At 38.7% G+C, this 15,926-nt stretch overlaps 1 protein-coding gene across 2 annotated transcripts in view; it reads right to left on the bottom strand.

Moving 5' to 3' along the window:
- LOC133615250 (calcitonin gene-related peptide type 1 receptor-like) overlaps window positions 1-14,487 on the bottom strand; it is an 83,311-nt gene extending 68,824 nt beyond the window's left edge. For both annotated transcript variants that reach the window (XM_061973716.2, XM_061973706.2), the window contains exons 1-2: window positions 14,415-14,487; window positions 13,533-13,652 (exon numbers count right to left, since the gene is read on the bottom strand). In XM_061973716.2, coding sequence (XP_061829700.2) covers window positions 13,533-13,582 — 50 coding nt within the window. In that variant the 5' untranslated portion in view covers window positions 13,583-13,652; window positions 14,415-14,487. The remainder of the gene's footprint in view (window positions 1-13,532; window positions 13,653-14,414) is intronic.
- Between the last annotated feature and the right edge of the window lie 1,439 nt (window positions 14,488-15,926).

Raw genomic sequence — 15,926 nt, 5'->3', positions numbered from 1 at the left:
GTGAACAATTTCAACAAACCAAAAATAAAAACTTCAAAGACTGAGAGTATTGCAGTAAATCAAACACTGTTCACGTTCTTTAAATCTGCACAGCTTAACCTATTGTTACTATAACAATCTACAAGGTTAATATAGGTTGCTTCTCTTTCTTCCCCTCCATTTTTCTGCATTCTTTTGTATCTCTAGTTATCATTACGTATATGTATTGTTGCATTTGAACAACTGTATTGTTGATAATAGAGGTACATTATTGGTATTGTTCATTATCAATAGCGCTATTTCTATTGGTATTTGTATTGCTCCATTTGTAGTGTAATAATGCTCATTTTCATTTTTGTATTATTTTTTATTTTTGCTAACTGCTTCTCTGCTATCACTTTTACCATCATATTTGTACAGATCCTATTTGCTGATGTTGCTCTATTGTTGTTGTTGTTGTTAAAGTTAAAGTACCAATGATTGTGTTTGTGTCACACCGCGGTGAGGGAAGTCTTGTCTTGGTTTTTTCTGTCTTGTGATTTACATGTTTTATTTTGAAAAGCAACTCCTCTTGTTTCAGATCACGGGTCCTTCCTCTTGTGTCACCAGTCTGACGTCATTCCTGACCCTTGATTGTTTCCACCTGTTTCCCATTACCCTCATGTTCTTTATAAGCCCATGCCTCCCCTTGTTCTGTGCCAGATTGTCTCGAGCTTTCGTGCCTGTCCATGTTCATGTTCATGTCCATGCCTTGTCCCACGTCTACGTCCTTGCTTCAAGAATATCCCACGCTGTAATTTTGAATGAACTTTTTCTCCTCCCTCAGAGCGACTTTTGTTATTCAACCTTTTTCTACCGCAGTGGTGAGTAATAATTTTTCCCTAAAGATTTTTCCTCAAAGTTTTTGAGTGATTTTTTGTTTACATTTATTTGAGTAGTACGTTTTATAGTCTTTATTTTCTTCCTCCTGTTGGAGCGTTTTTTGCTAAAGTTTTTTGATAACAGATATGGTGCTAATTAGTGATGGGTTGATGAGGCGTCATGAAGCGTTTCGACACATTGCAAAACTGTATTGATACTGTGTCGATACTGTGTCACTAAATACTGACATCTGCTGGACATTAAAAATCCCTACAGGCAACCTATGGACCGACTCAACTGACACTGATTTTATGCCCTAGTACAGGGGTCACCAACCTTTTTGAAACCAAAAACTACTTCTTGGGTACTGATTAATGCGAAGGGCTACCAGTTTGATACACACTTAAATAAATAAATATATTGTCATTTGTAAATTACACATAAGTGTGATTTAAACAAGAATAGCTAAATAAATACATTTATATATATAAAAAAATGGGTATTTCTGTCTGTCATTCAGTCGTACATTTTTTTTTCCTTTTACGGAAGGTTTTTTGTAGAGAATAAATGATGAAAAAAACACTTAATTGAACGGTTTAAAAGAGGAGAAAACACGAAAAAAATTAAAATAAAATTTTGAAACATAGTTTATCTTCAATTTCGACTCTTTAAAATTCAAAATTCAACCGACAGAAAGAAGAGAAAAACTAGCTCATTTGAATCTTTTTGAAAAAATTAAAAAAATAATTTATGGAAAATCATTGGTAATTTTTCCTGATTAAGATACATTTTAGAATTTTGATGACATGTTTTAAATTGGTTCAAATCCAATCTGCACTTTGTTAGAATATTTAACAAATTGGACCAAGCTATATTTCTAACAAAGACAAATCAGTATTTCTTCTAGATTTTCCAGAACAAACATTTTAAAAGAAATTCAAAATACTTTGAAATAAGATTTAAATTTGATTCTACAGATTTTCTAGATTTGCCAGAATAATTTTTTTGAATTTTAATCATAGTAAGTTTGAAGAAATATTTCACAAATATTCTTCGTCGAAAAACCAAAAGCTAAAATATTTATTATTCTTTACAATAAAAAATAAAAATTTTTTACTTGAACATTGATTTAAATTGTCAGGAAAGAAGAGGAAGAAATTTAAAAGGTAAAAAGGTATATTTGTTTAAAAATCCTAAAATCATTTTTAAGGTTGTATTTTTTTCTCTAAAATTGTATTTCTAAAAGTAATAAGAAGCAAAGTAAAAAAATAAATGAATTTATTTAAACAAGTGAAGACCCATCCATCCATCCATTTTCTACCGCTTATTCCAAGTGAAGAACAAGTCTTTAAAATATTTTCTTGGATTTTCAAATTCTATTTGAGTTTTGTCTCTTTTAGAATTAAAAATGTCGAGCAAAGCGAGACCAGCTTGCTAGTAAATAAATACAATTTAAAAAATAGAGGCAGCTCACTGGTAAGTGCTGCTCTTTGAGCTATTTTTAGAACAGGCCAGCGGGCGACTGATCTGGTCCTTACGGGCTACCTGGTGACCGCGGGCACCGCGTTGGTGACCCCTGCCCTAGTATATACAATAATATAAACCAAGTCATTGTATTTCATTTAGGATTATTTCATATCTTCATTTAAATAAAAATATATTTGTATCTTTTTTAGATACAGTCAATAAATAATGTGAACATGTATCATAACATGGAAATCTAAGAGAACGTGTTGTGGATGATTGTGGACTGGGAATTGTTTTAATTTTATTTTTTTACACATTTTTATTAAAAAAAAAAAAAAAAAAAGTTTTTCCGACGTATTACATTTTAGACGATTTCTCTTCTTAGTTATTATTTCTCCGGCTGTAGAAAAGAGCCGCTCACAGGGCACAGAGGAGGCGTCAGTGCGACACAGTTCGCGTATCGGTCACGTGACCAAAACAGCTCATGATCGGTCACGTGACTTTCTAAAACCGACACAGGGTTTCGCTCTATGAGCTCGACGCATGCGCCGATGCATCGGTGTTGCCGGACCCATCACTAGTAGTAAGTTTTATAGTCTTTATTTTCTTCCTCCTGTTGGAGCGTTTTTTGCTAAAGTTTTTTGATAACAGATATGGTGCTAATTATAATTGTCCTTATTTTTGTATTTCCTCCTTTTGGAGTGATTTTCGGTTTTTCCCTTTTGGAACATTTTGTCGATAGCTATTTTTGTAATTACATAGTATTTGAATTTACTCGGCTCTGGAGGCTTAAAGAGTTTTTCAAAATAAAAGCTTTATTTGGAATCACATCTCTGCATCTGAGTCCCTTCCTTCGTCCAAGCCTGACAGTTTGCTGTTGTTGTTTTTGTCTCTCTGTCTAATCCCCCCCTTGTCCCCACAATTTCCACCTCTGCCTTCCTTTTTTCCCTCTTTCTATCCCCTCCTGCTCCGGCCCGGCTGCACCAAATGATAATATAAAAACATTTACTAAAGTCAAATACTAATAAGGCAACAAGAGAAGTATCCTACACTTCTCTTTTGTCAAGTAAACCTGAACAGCCGATATGGGCATCGACATCTACTATATGATTTGCCTGAGAAACTGGACAGGACAATAAATAAATAAATAAATAAATCTGTACAGAAGACAATAATTTTCACAGAACTATTACAATGTGCAGTGTCTCATGCTGCATTTTATGTGGGTTACCCATTGTTTATTTTACTATTGTTGAGTAGTAAAGTAAGGGGGAGGAGTCGCAGTGTACCTCTTGCTTGGTATACGGAATTGCTATTGCGACATCCAGTGGACACATATAGAACAGCAGTTTCTTTCATTTTAAAAATGCAGCTCAATTTTACACTTAGCAAACTCATCTCGCGGGCCGGATTGAACCTGTTCCGGCGCCTGATCCGGCCCGCGGGCCGCATGTTTTACTTCCCTGCTCTAGATGTTGGCATCCGAAAGATACACACTTTATGTCATGTCTGTGTAATCATGTTTTTGTTTTAAGTCATGTTTTTGTTTAGTTATAGGAATCTTTGGTTTCTGGCTTTTCACTCCCTTGTCTTGTTTGCATGATTACCCATTAGTTTCACCTGTTCCACGTTTGGACTCATTGTGCACTCTTGATTGTCACCATAGCAACCCATTAGTTTTCACCTGTCACGTCACGCACCTGTTTCACGTCTTGAGTCACGCACCTGTTTTCGTTAATCATGTCTGTAGTATTTAAGTTCAGTGTTTTTCAGTTTGTCTTTCTGACGACCTCACACCACATGTATGCTCTGTCCATTTTTTCATGTCCATGTTCACGCTGCTCCTTTTTAGTCCATGCCAAGTAAGTTTTCTTTATTCAAGCCATAGTTTGCAAGTTTTGTTTAATTGTTCATAGTTTATTCTCCGCCACTGTGCGCGCTTTTTGTTTGATCCTTTTTTTGTATTTATAGTCTTTAAATAAATCATGTACCTTCATTCCCGTCTCGCCCGTGCCAACTTTCCGTTGCATCCCGGAAAAGCAAACTCCCAAGATCAAGTCCTGACACTTTAACATGTGGACATTAAGTGTATCATGCCACATTTTTGAATTCCTGTGCTAATTTTCAGCCAATATATCTAATAATAAACCTCGCCTGTTTAAGGAGGTACTTGCTACTATTGGATCAAGTGTCCTTAACATTATCAATAGTAGCCTCTCTTCTGGAATAGTTCCAGTAGAGTTTAAACATGCAGTGGTACGACCACTACTTAAAAAAACCCAGCCTCGACCCCTCTCTCCTCTCTAACCTCAGACCTATCTCTAATCTTCCATACATTTCCAAAATATTAGAGAAGGTTGTCTACGGTCAGTTGTTGCCCTTCTTAGAGGATAATGCTATCACTGAGCTGTTCCAGTCCGGTTTTAAAGCCCTCCACAGCACAGAGTCAGCGCTTCTAAAAGTTTTTAACGATATCCTCCTGTCAACTGATTCTGGTAAATATGTTGTCCTGGTGCTTTTAGATCTGTCTGCTGCGTTCCACGCCACCTTAATCACTCGTCTTGAGAACTGTGTGGGCATTAAGGGCGCCGCCCTCAACTGGTTCCGGTCGTACCTAACCGACAGGAGTTTTTGTGTAAAAGTAGACAGTTTTATGTCGTCCACAGCTCCTTTACCACATGGGGTCCCCCAGGGCTCAATCCTTGCCCCAATTTTATTTGCGCTTTACCTTCTCCCCCTTGGTTCTATTTTTAGGAAGTACAGTATTGCATTTCATTTTTACGCCGATGATTGCCAGATTTATTTTCCCATGGCACAAAATAACACGGTTCAACGTCTTATTGACTGCCTGCACGACATCAAAGTCTGGCTTTCAGCTAACTTCCTGAGCCTAAATGAAGATAAAACAGAAGTTATGTTGTTCGGTCCAAGTCGCTCTCCCTCCCCCAACGTTGACCTCGGCACTCTGACCCCGTATCTCAGCGACTGTGTCACAAACCTGGGGGTAAAGTTTGACTCAGATTTTAAATTCGAAAAACAAATCAGCAGCGTCGTTCAAAAAAGCTTTTATCAATTACGCCAAATAGCGAAAGTGAAACCGCTTCTATCAGGACATGATCTTGAGAAATTAATCCACGCCTTTATCTCGACTGGTCTTGATTACTGTAATGCCCTGTATGTTGGCATTAGCCAGGCCTCCCTCGCCCGCCTGCAGCTCGTGCAGAACTCTGCTGCTCGTCTGCTAACACAGACCCGCAGACGTGAGCACATCACCCCTATTTTAGCGTCCCTTCACTGGCTCCCTGTGCGTTACCGAATCCATTTTAAACTCCTTTTATTTGTTTTTAAATGTCTAAACAACCTCGCGCCAACCTATCTCTCCGACCTCCTTCAGCCTTACTGCCCCACCCGATCCTTAAGATCAGCCGATCAGCTGCTGTTGACGGTCCCTGACACAAGGCTGAAGCTTAGAGGTGACAGAGCTTTCGCCGCTGCTGCTCCCGAGCTCTGGAACGACCTACCCCTGAGTGTTAGACAAGCCTCCTCTCTTCCTGTTTTTAAATCTCTCTTAAAAACATACTTTTATTCCATGGCTTTTAACACTGAGTGATATCCATCCTGCAATGGCGCCCCATAATACACCTGCTGTGATCCTGTTTTTATGTTTTTATTTATTCTATTTTAATTATTTATTTTTTATCGTGTTCTGTTTGTGTTGTGTTGTGTTTGCTCGGTACTCGTTTTATCTTTTAACCTGTTCATTGTACAGCACTTTGGCTACCCCTGTGGTAAATTTTAAATGTGCTTTATAAATAAAGTTGATTGATTGAATGTAGCATGTAAAGGACCAAAGTGAAAAGGACGTACGGACTTTTATCTACTTGCAATGGAGTCACTCATGCAAGGCCTAATGGCTCAGTTATTCTTCACTGGGGCTAAAATAAGAACTTATTTTTTCAGCTTAGGAGGGGGTCGGTTGTGGGGAATCTTGTTTGTGTTATGAAACAGGGCAACACTGGGGAACAAGTGAGGCTCAAAGTGGAAACCAAAACTTCTATTTATACCCGAAGGGTGAGAGCGCCCTAGCGAGAGCAGACTGTTCCAGTCAAAGTCACAATGGGACACTGGACTGGACCACTACGGCTTGGAGGGGCATGCTTCCCACGGACAGATGATCCTAGGGTCAGCTGGCCGAGAGTCCAGCATTGAAGCGAAGATTGATTTTGAGAGCAGGGACTTTTGCCAGAGTTGGAGTGTAAACCCTCCCACAATACATGTTGCTCTTTGTAATTAATACAGAACATGAATCAAATTGAAAAATGTATGTATTTACACAAACTTACTGTATCTCACACTGGAGTCATTTCTTTAGTCTGTGTCTGTCTGACTTCCTGTTCCTTGCGGGCGTGACCACCACTTGCCAATTGCTTGGATTTCCATGACATCACGTCCAACTCGTTTTGGTCGAACCAGTGTTTAGCTTTCTAAAAAAAAAAAATCCTATGTTTGCGTTGTTTTCACCTCTGCAAATCGTTCGAATCGCGAAAAGGATAGACTTTTCTTCAGCGTTCTTCGAGGTAATCAAGAATGGCCAAAGAGTGCAAAATTGTATAAAAAACAACAAGAAAAGTGGCATGCACCCCAGTCCAAGGGAGCGGAGTCGAAGAATGCATTGATTTTGCAGTGATCACTTTGTTAAAGGTTTGTTTGGTAATAGGGATGTCCCGATCCAGGTTTTTGCACTTCCGATCCGATACCGATATTGTTTTTGCATTTCCGATCCGATACCGATACTGACCGATACCGATACTGGCCTATCCGAGCATGTTTTAAAGTTTAAAGTTATTTAGCCTACTTAGTTGTCAGAATCATGTTGAAAAGGGTTTTAGTACTCTTAATAACAACTAGCCAGCTGAATTAGGGGAGTTTGAATAATACACAATCGTTGGTAACCTGGGAGAGGACGTGACAGTATGTGACGTATGACGTGACAGTATGTGACGTGTGTAAGAAGGTGCGCTCGCTGTCTGTGAGAGGGAGACACAGGAAAGAGTGAGAAGAGCCTGTCGTGTAATGCCAGCAGCTAAAAGCAATTGCGTGAGAATTGTGGATGTGTTGAAGGTGTGCTGGAAAATGCGGAACGGAAATTACGGAGCAGCAGAAAAGTGGAATGTATTATTTAAATCGGTGCGTTGGAAAACACGGACGGGAGTTTTTTTTTAAACTGGATCTGGATCGGCATTTTCCCATGCCTTGCCGATACGCAATTTTTGGCAAATATCGGCAGCCGATCCGATCCAAATATCAAATCGGGACATCCCTAATTGGTAATAATAATAATAGATTTTATTTGTAAAAGCACTTTACATTGAGCAAACAACCTCAAAGTGCTATAGTGCATTTAAAAAAACAAAAAAAACAAAGACAAAACAACAACGCTAAAACCACAAATAGCTGCCCCCAACAAGTAAAATAAATAGTAAAAAAAATAAAAACTAGAGCAGCCTAATAGCTACAACTCGCACACATATATCTAAAATAAGGCTTTTTTTAAAAGAAGGGTTTTTAAGCCTTTTTTTTTAAAAGCATCCACAGTTTGTGGTGCTCTCAGGTGGTCAGGGAGAGCGTTCCACAGACTGGGAGCGGCGGAGCAGCAAAGCCCGGTCTACCGGCTGGTATACTTTTAACACTTGGTATTTCCCATTTAAGTAATATCATGATATTATTTGCATGTTTTAAAAATCCATTTTGCTACAAGTGTTTTGGAAGGCACCGACTTGGCGAGTCTAAATAAAGGAAAGCAAATGTGAGCAAAACCTAAAAGAGTTACATTATAACAAAGGTAACAATCCCAAATGAAACTTTCAGCACATGCACAATATACACAATATTTTGATCAAAACTGGGGAAAACGCAACAAACAAAGCAACAAACATGGCTGTAGACTCGACGTTAAATCATCAAATGCAATCTTACCCGAGCAAAAACGATGCATGATTTATCCAGGAAAGTCTTCAAATCGATTTCCTTCCCCCAGCCACACACAAAAAAGTTGTAGGCCTCCACGCTTTTCCAAGTTTTCAGCTGTTTTGTCGTGTAGAACGGTGTCTCCGGCACTCGATAGTTTGACATGTCTGGGAACTCCTCGAAAATCCTCGAAAAAATTGTCGCACAGCAGCTAAATGAACACTTAGTGTCTAACAATCTCTGTGAACCTTTTCAATCCGGTTTCAGGGCAAATCACTCTACGGAGACAGGCCTCGCAAAAATGACTAATGATCTACTGCTAACGATGGATTCTGATGCGTCATCTATGTTGCTGCTTCTTGATCTTAGCGCTGCTTTCGATACCGTCGATCATAATATTTTATTAGAGTGTATCAAAACACGTATTGGTATGTCAGACTTAGCCTTGTCGTGGTTTAACTCTTATCTTACTGACAGGATGCAGTGCGTCTCCCATAACAATGTGACCTCGGACTATGTTAAGGTAACGTGCGGAGTTCCTCAGGGTTCGGTTCTTGGCCCTGCACTCTTTAGTATTTACATGCTGCCGCTAGGCGACATCATACGCAAATACGGTGTTAGCTTTCATTGCTATGCTGATGACAGCCAACTCTACATGCCCCTAAAGCTGACCAACACGCCGGATTGTAGTCAGCTGGAGGCGTGTCTTAATGAAATTAAACAATGGATGTCCGCTAACTTCTTGCAACTCAACCCCAAGAAAACGGAAATGCTGATTATCGGTCCTGCTAAACACCGACATTTATTTAATAATACCACCTTAACATTTGACAACCAAACAATTACACAAGGCGAATCAGTAAAGAATCTGGGTATTATCTTCCACCCAACTCTCTCCTTCGAATCACACATTAAGAGTGTTACTAAAACGGCCTTCTTTCATCTCCGTAATATCGCTAAAATTCGTTCTATTTTATCCACTAGCGACGCTGAGATCATTATTCATGCGTTCGTTACGTCTCGTCTCGACTACTGTAACGTATTATTTTCGGGTCTCCCTATGTCTAGCATTAAAAGATTACAATTGGTACAAAATGCGGCTGCTAGACTTTTGACAAGAACAAGAAGGTTTGATCATATTACGCCTATACTGGCTCACCTGCACTGGCTTCCTGTGCGCTTAAGATGTGACTTTAAGGTTTTACTACTTACGTATAAAATACTACACGGTCTAGCTCCGTCCTATCTTGTCGATTGCATTGTACCATATGTCCCGGCAAGAAATCTGCGTTCAAAGAACTCCGGCTTATTAGTGATTCCCAGAGCCCAAAAAAAGTCTGCGGGCTATAGAGCGTTTTCTATTGGGGCTCCAGTACTATGGAATGCCCTCCCGGTAACAATTAGAGATGCTACCTCAGTAGAAGCATTTAAGTCCCATCTTAAAACTCATTTGTATACTCTAGCCTTTAAATAGACCCCCTTTTTAGACCAGTTGATCTGCCGTTTCTTTTCTTTTCTCCTCTGCTCCCCTCTTCCTTGACAGGTCCGGTGGCCATGGATGAAGTGCTGGGAGTCGGGACCCGGGGTGGACCGCTCGCCTGTGCATCGGCTGGGAACATCTCTGCGCTGCTGACCCGTCTCCGCTCGGGATGGTGTCCTGCTGGCCCCACTATGGACTGGATTCTTACTATTATGTTGGATCCACTATGGACTGGACTCTCACAATATTATGTCAGACCCACTCGACATCCATTGCTTTCGGTCTTCCCTAGAAGGGAGGGGTTACCCACATATGCGGTCCTCTCCAAGGTTTCTCATAGTCATTCACATCGACGTCCCACTGGGGTGAGTTTTTCCTTGCCCTTATGTGGGCTTTGTACCGAGGATGTCGTTGTGGCTTGTGCCGCCCTTTGAGACACTTGTGATTTAGGGCTATATAAATAAACATTGATTGATTGATTGATTGAACTCAGCTGACAGATAATCCTTGATATCACTTAACAAACATTTTTTGATGAAGTATAGAAATCTATTTTATTGCATAGTAAGATTGTTTTGCTCGTATCTGCTTTTTGCAGGAAGATCTAGGCCCCTTCACGCGCTGCTTGCTGCACAATTGCCATCTTGGCTTGGTTGACCACCGCTTTTTTCCACTTTCAAGCTGAGGTCACGTGACAGAATGCAAAAAAATAGAGCAGTTATGACTGAGCCCTATTAAACCTGCTCAGCAACAAGTGCTCACGTTATTGTACAGATGTGGCAAACAATGATTAAATCTTAATGAGTCTATCATTAATGAGTTGTTTTAGCATTTACTGTCAATACTTCCTGGTTGATGCAGTTGACAAGTCACTGTTATTTCGGTGAATGGATGCTTCCATTAATGCCCCAGTGACATCAAATGGACCACATATTATCCAGCTCCTCGCAAAATATAGAGTTTTTTCTGATCCCATGGTTTAAATCCTGCTAACTGTATCCGAAAAACTACTTAGTGGTGGCCTAAGATGCATGAGACTAGGGATGTCCCGATCCAGGTTTTTGCACTTTCGATCCGATACCAATACTGACCGATACCGATACTGACCGATACTGGCCTATCCGAGCATGTATTACAGTTTAAAGTTATTTAGCCTACTTAGTTGTCAGAATCATGTTGAAAAGGGTTTTAGTACTCTTGATAACAACTAGCCAGCTGAATTAGGGGAGTTTGAATAATACACAATTGTTGGTAACAAGAAACTGACCTGTTTATTCAAGGATAAACACAAAATAGACAAAATTATACATGACAAACAGAAATGGCATCATTGAACTAGGGCTGGGCGATATGGCCTTTTTTTAATATTGCGATATTTTAAGGCCATATTGCGATACACGATATACAGGTAAAAGCCAGTAAATTAGAATATTTTGAAAAACTTGATTTATTTCAGTAATTGCATTCAAAAGGTGTAACTTGTACATTATATGTATTCATTGCACACAGACTGATGCATTCAAATGTTTATTTCATTTAATTTTGATGATTTGAAGTGGCAACAAATGAAAATCCAAAATTCCGTGTGTCACAAAATTAGAATATTGTGTAAGGGTTAAATTTTGAAGACACCTGGTGCCACAAACTAATCAGCTGATTAACTCAAAACACCTGCAAAGGGCTTTAAATGGTCTCTCAGTCCAGTTCTGAAGCCTACACAAACATGGGGAAGACTTCAGATTTGACAGCTGTCCAAAAGGCAACCATCGACACATTGCACAAGGAGGGAAAGACACAAAAGGTTATTGCTGAAGAGGCTGGCTGTTCTCAGAGCTCTGTGTCCAAACACATTAATGGAGAGGCAAAGGGAAGGAAAAACTGTGGTCAGAAAAAGTGTACAAGCGATAGGGATCACCGCGCCCTGGTCAAGATTGTGAAAAAAAACCCATTCAAAAATGTGGGGGAGATTCAGAAGGAGTGGACAGCTGCTGGAGTCAGTGCTTCAAGATCCACCACCAAGAGACGCTTGAAAGACATGGGTTTCAACTGCCGCATACCTCGTGTCAAGCCACTGTTGACCAAGAAACAGCGCGAAAAGCGTCTCACCTGGGCTAAGGAAAAAAAGAGCTGGACTGCTGCTGAGTGGTCCAAAGTCATGTTTTCAGACGAAAGCAAATTTTGCATTTCCTTTGGAAATCGAGGTCCCAGAGTCTGGAGGAAGACAGGAGAGGCACAGGATCCACGTTGCCTGAAGTCTAGTGTAAAGTTTCCACCATCAGTGATGGTTTGGGGTGCCATGTCATCTGCTGGTGTCGGTCCACTCTGTTTCCTGAGATCCAGGGTCAACGCAGCCGTCTACCAGCAAGTTTTAGAGCACTTCATGCTTCCTGCTGCTGACCTGCTCTATGGAGATGGAGATTTCAAGTTCCAACAGGACTTGGCGCCTGCACACAGCGCAAAATCTACCCGTGCCTGGTTTACGGACCATGGTATTTCTGTTCTAAATTGGCCCGCCAACTCCCCTGACCTTAGCCCCATAGAAAATCTGTGGGGTATTGTGAAAAGGAAGATGCAGAATGCCAGACCCAAAAACGCAGAAGAGTTGAAGGCCACTATCAGAGCAACCTGGGCTCTCATAACACCTGAGCAGTGCCAGAAACTCATCGACTCCATGCCACGCCGCATTAACGCAGTAATTGAGGCAAAAGGAGCTCCAACCAAGTATTGAGTATTGTACATGCTCATATTTGTCATTTTCATACTTTTCAGTTGGCCAACATTTCTAAAAATCCCTTTTTTGTATTAGCCTTAAGTAATATTCTAATTTTGTGACACACGGAATTTTGGATTTTCATTTGTTGCCACTTCAAATCATCAAAATTAAATGAAATAAACATTTGAATGCATCAGTCTGTGTGCAATGAATAAATATAATGTACAAGTTACACCTTTTGAATGCAATTACTGAAATAAATCAAGTTTTTCAAAATATTCTAATTTACTGGCTTTTACCTGTATATATATATATATATATATATATATATATATATATATATATATATATATATATATATATATATATATGTGATGTGTGTGTGTATGTTACTCATCAGTTACTCAGTACTTGAGTAGTTTTTTCACAACATACTTTTTACTTTTACTCAAGTAAATATTTGGGTGACTACTCCTTACTTTTACTTGAGTAATAAATCTCTAAAGTGACAGTACTCTTACTTGAGTACAATTTCTGGCTACTCTACCCACCTCTGGTCTATTGGCAGATAATTTTGCTTAGTTCAATTAAAATATCCCTAATTTTTGTATTTTTTTTTTGCTTGTTTTTGAACACTGACTTTTTGCAGTGTAGACTCTGTGCAAACTAAGATTTTTGCATTGGCATCAACATTGGCAAATGAAAGAACTGTAAAAAAAACCAAAATGAAATACCGAAGCAGATTAATAAGCGGACTGAGACCCAAACTAATGCTAATCCACGACAGAGCACAAAAACTATCAGTAAATAACTGATTCAGTGGTCACTTTTGTTCACATAGGTTGTATGTTCTGCTACAACAAGTCTTCTGTGCTTATAATAAATACAACTGGAGCAAGATGATTCACCAAAATGAAATGATAATATGTCATTTAACTTCAGGATAGCAGTCAGATTTTGGCTTTTCTTGATTTTTTTTCCCATACTTTTAAATTATAGTTCAAGCTTGAACAAAGCTAATAAAATGCATCATTTCTTTCATAAAAATGAAGACAGTCTGCTTACCTTTTCTTGAAATGAGCCGTCAAACGGCCTTTTGCTTCCAATATGTGCATCCCTGGTAGGAAGATGAGAGTCTCATGCTGCTCTGTGTCAACACTGGCCAACCACAAGCAATTCAGCTCTCTAACAATCAAGAGAAGTATGTCACGACTGCAATTCCTGTTGGGACTTTCAAAATAAAACCAAAGGACAACGTCAAACTAAAAATAATAACGTAAATACATAAGTTAGTAAGTGAACGAGTATACAGTGCACTGTTCTTGCGGTTTATTTAGTTGAATATATTTCATTATTGTTAAGATTGTTTGACTATTTATTTCATAATTTTAACTTCCGTATTTGCCTTTTACAACTTTACAGTTTTTTTTTATTCTCGCAGTCAGTACGATAAGTACCAGAGTAGTGACTTCCAGTATCAGAGTATCAGATAGTTTAAAGCTCACAACAAAATAAAATAATACATATATGTTCATGTTCACGCTAGTTTAATAAATATCATAACCATCGAAAATACACCTGTCTGCAGCAAAGTGAAACAGCGCCACCTGCTGTTTGTAAGAAGCTAATGTAATTAAATTACTATCATAAACTATATTACCATTTTCTACCGCTTGTCCCCTTCGAGGTCGCGGGGAGATTCGTTGTATTAAGCAAAAAATATTTTTGTACACAACATCCATTTCGTCTTGGTTTATTTATAAGAGTTAAATTAAGTTTATCTGACTGCAATATGTAAGCTAATGCTAACTGCTAGTGTATATCTAGTTTAGTGGAAGTTTTAAAACGTTTAGTTAACCTAAGAAAACCACGAAACATATAAATAATGTTTTACTTCCCACACGTGTTACATTTTAAGCTTAAATTAATAAAAGCAATATGATTCACCTTAAGATGCTGGCGTTGTAGCTTTTGGAATTTGGGGTAGCTAGCTGCTCTGGCCAGCCAATCAAAATATAGGAAATATGACGTCATCGGGCACTTGCGAACTTGCAAAATTGTATTTTTCTAAAGAAAATAAAAAATAAAACTTTGCTTACAAAATATGAGATCAATACACAAACATGTGCACTGTTTTCGCTTGCTTTTGGTTTATTATAATTTGACTTTTTAGTTTAGGAATTATTTTTTTTATTTTTTTTATTTTATAAACCTTTATTTATAAATTGCAACATTTACAAACAGTTGAGAAATAATCATCAAAATAAGTACAAAAACAGTACAAAACAGTGCCAGGGGGTTGTAAACTCAAAGTAACTAAAATAGAATGCAATATATATATATATATATATATATATATATACATATATATATATATATATATATATATATATATATATATATATATATATATATATATATATATATATAGCAGTGACGTGCGGTGAGGTTGATGGCTGGTGAGGCACTGACTTCATCACAGTCAGATTTACAAACATATGAACCCTAAAGAGTATCTTATTCACCATTTGATTGGCAGCAGTTAACGGGTTATGTTTAAAAGCTCATACCAGCATTCTTCCCTGCTTGGCACTCAGCATCAAGGGTTGGAATTGGGGGTTAAATCACCAAAAATGATTCCCGGGCGCGGCGCCGCTGCTGCCCACTGCTCCCCTCACCTCCCAGGGGGTGAACAAGGTGATGGGTCAAATGCAGACGACAAATTTCATTACACCTAGTGTGTGTGTGACAATCATTGGTACTTTAACTTAATTTTAACTTTACACATACAAACTGTAGCACACAAAAAAGCACATTTAATTAAAAAAAAAACGTTATTATGGTCTTACCTTTACTTATAAATGAAGTCCACAACTAAAGCCCTCACTTCAACTTTCCACGTGCAAGATTGAATCTATTTAAAAAAGTGTAACCGTGGGTTTATAAATGTCGCCTATACTGTATGAAACTACAAAATAACAAACACGGAGGCTCCAGTTTACACGAGGACCACTTTATTTACCTTCTTTCAAAAACTTCCGCTCCACTCCGTGTCACATCACTTCCGCTCTTAGCGCCTTCAAAATAAGAGCTCAAGGCATATACTGTATAACAGCGCATAACAGGAACTTAACATCACAAAGAGGAAAGCCCATGAAAATAGGTTACAAAAGTTATTTAATAAGAAGCCAAAAAGTGCAAAAACAATAATGTTCGTGTTGGAGGAGTTGTGAATTAGATACACCTGCAGTCTGCAGGTGTACCTAATGTTGTGGCCCTGCAGTCATTCACAACTCCTCCAACACGAACATTATTGTTTTTGCACTTTTTGGCTTCTTATTAAATAATTTTTTTAAATAGATTCAATCTTGCACGTGGAAAGTTTAAGTGTGGGCTTTAGTTGATACAACAATTCTACGGCGGGGGTGCAGGAGGCGGGGTTACTGGAGCCTCAGCCAG

Source organism: Nerophis lumbriciformis, linkage group LG01 (assembly GCF_033978685.3).
Source record: "Nerophis lumbriciformis linkage group LG01, RoL_Nlum_v2.1, whole genome shotgun sequence".
Lineage (NCBI taxonomy): Eukaryota > Metazoa > Chordata > Actinopteri > Syngnathiformes > Syngnathidae > Nerophis > Nerophis lumbriciformis.
The sequence above is the reverse complement of the archived record's forward strand: the minus strand, read 5'-3'. Positions and strand labels throughout refer to the sequence as shown.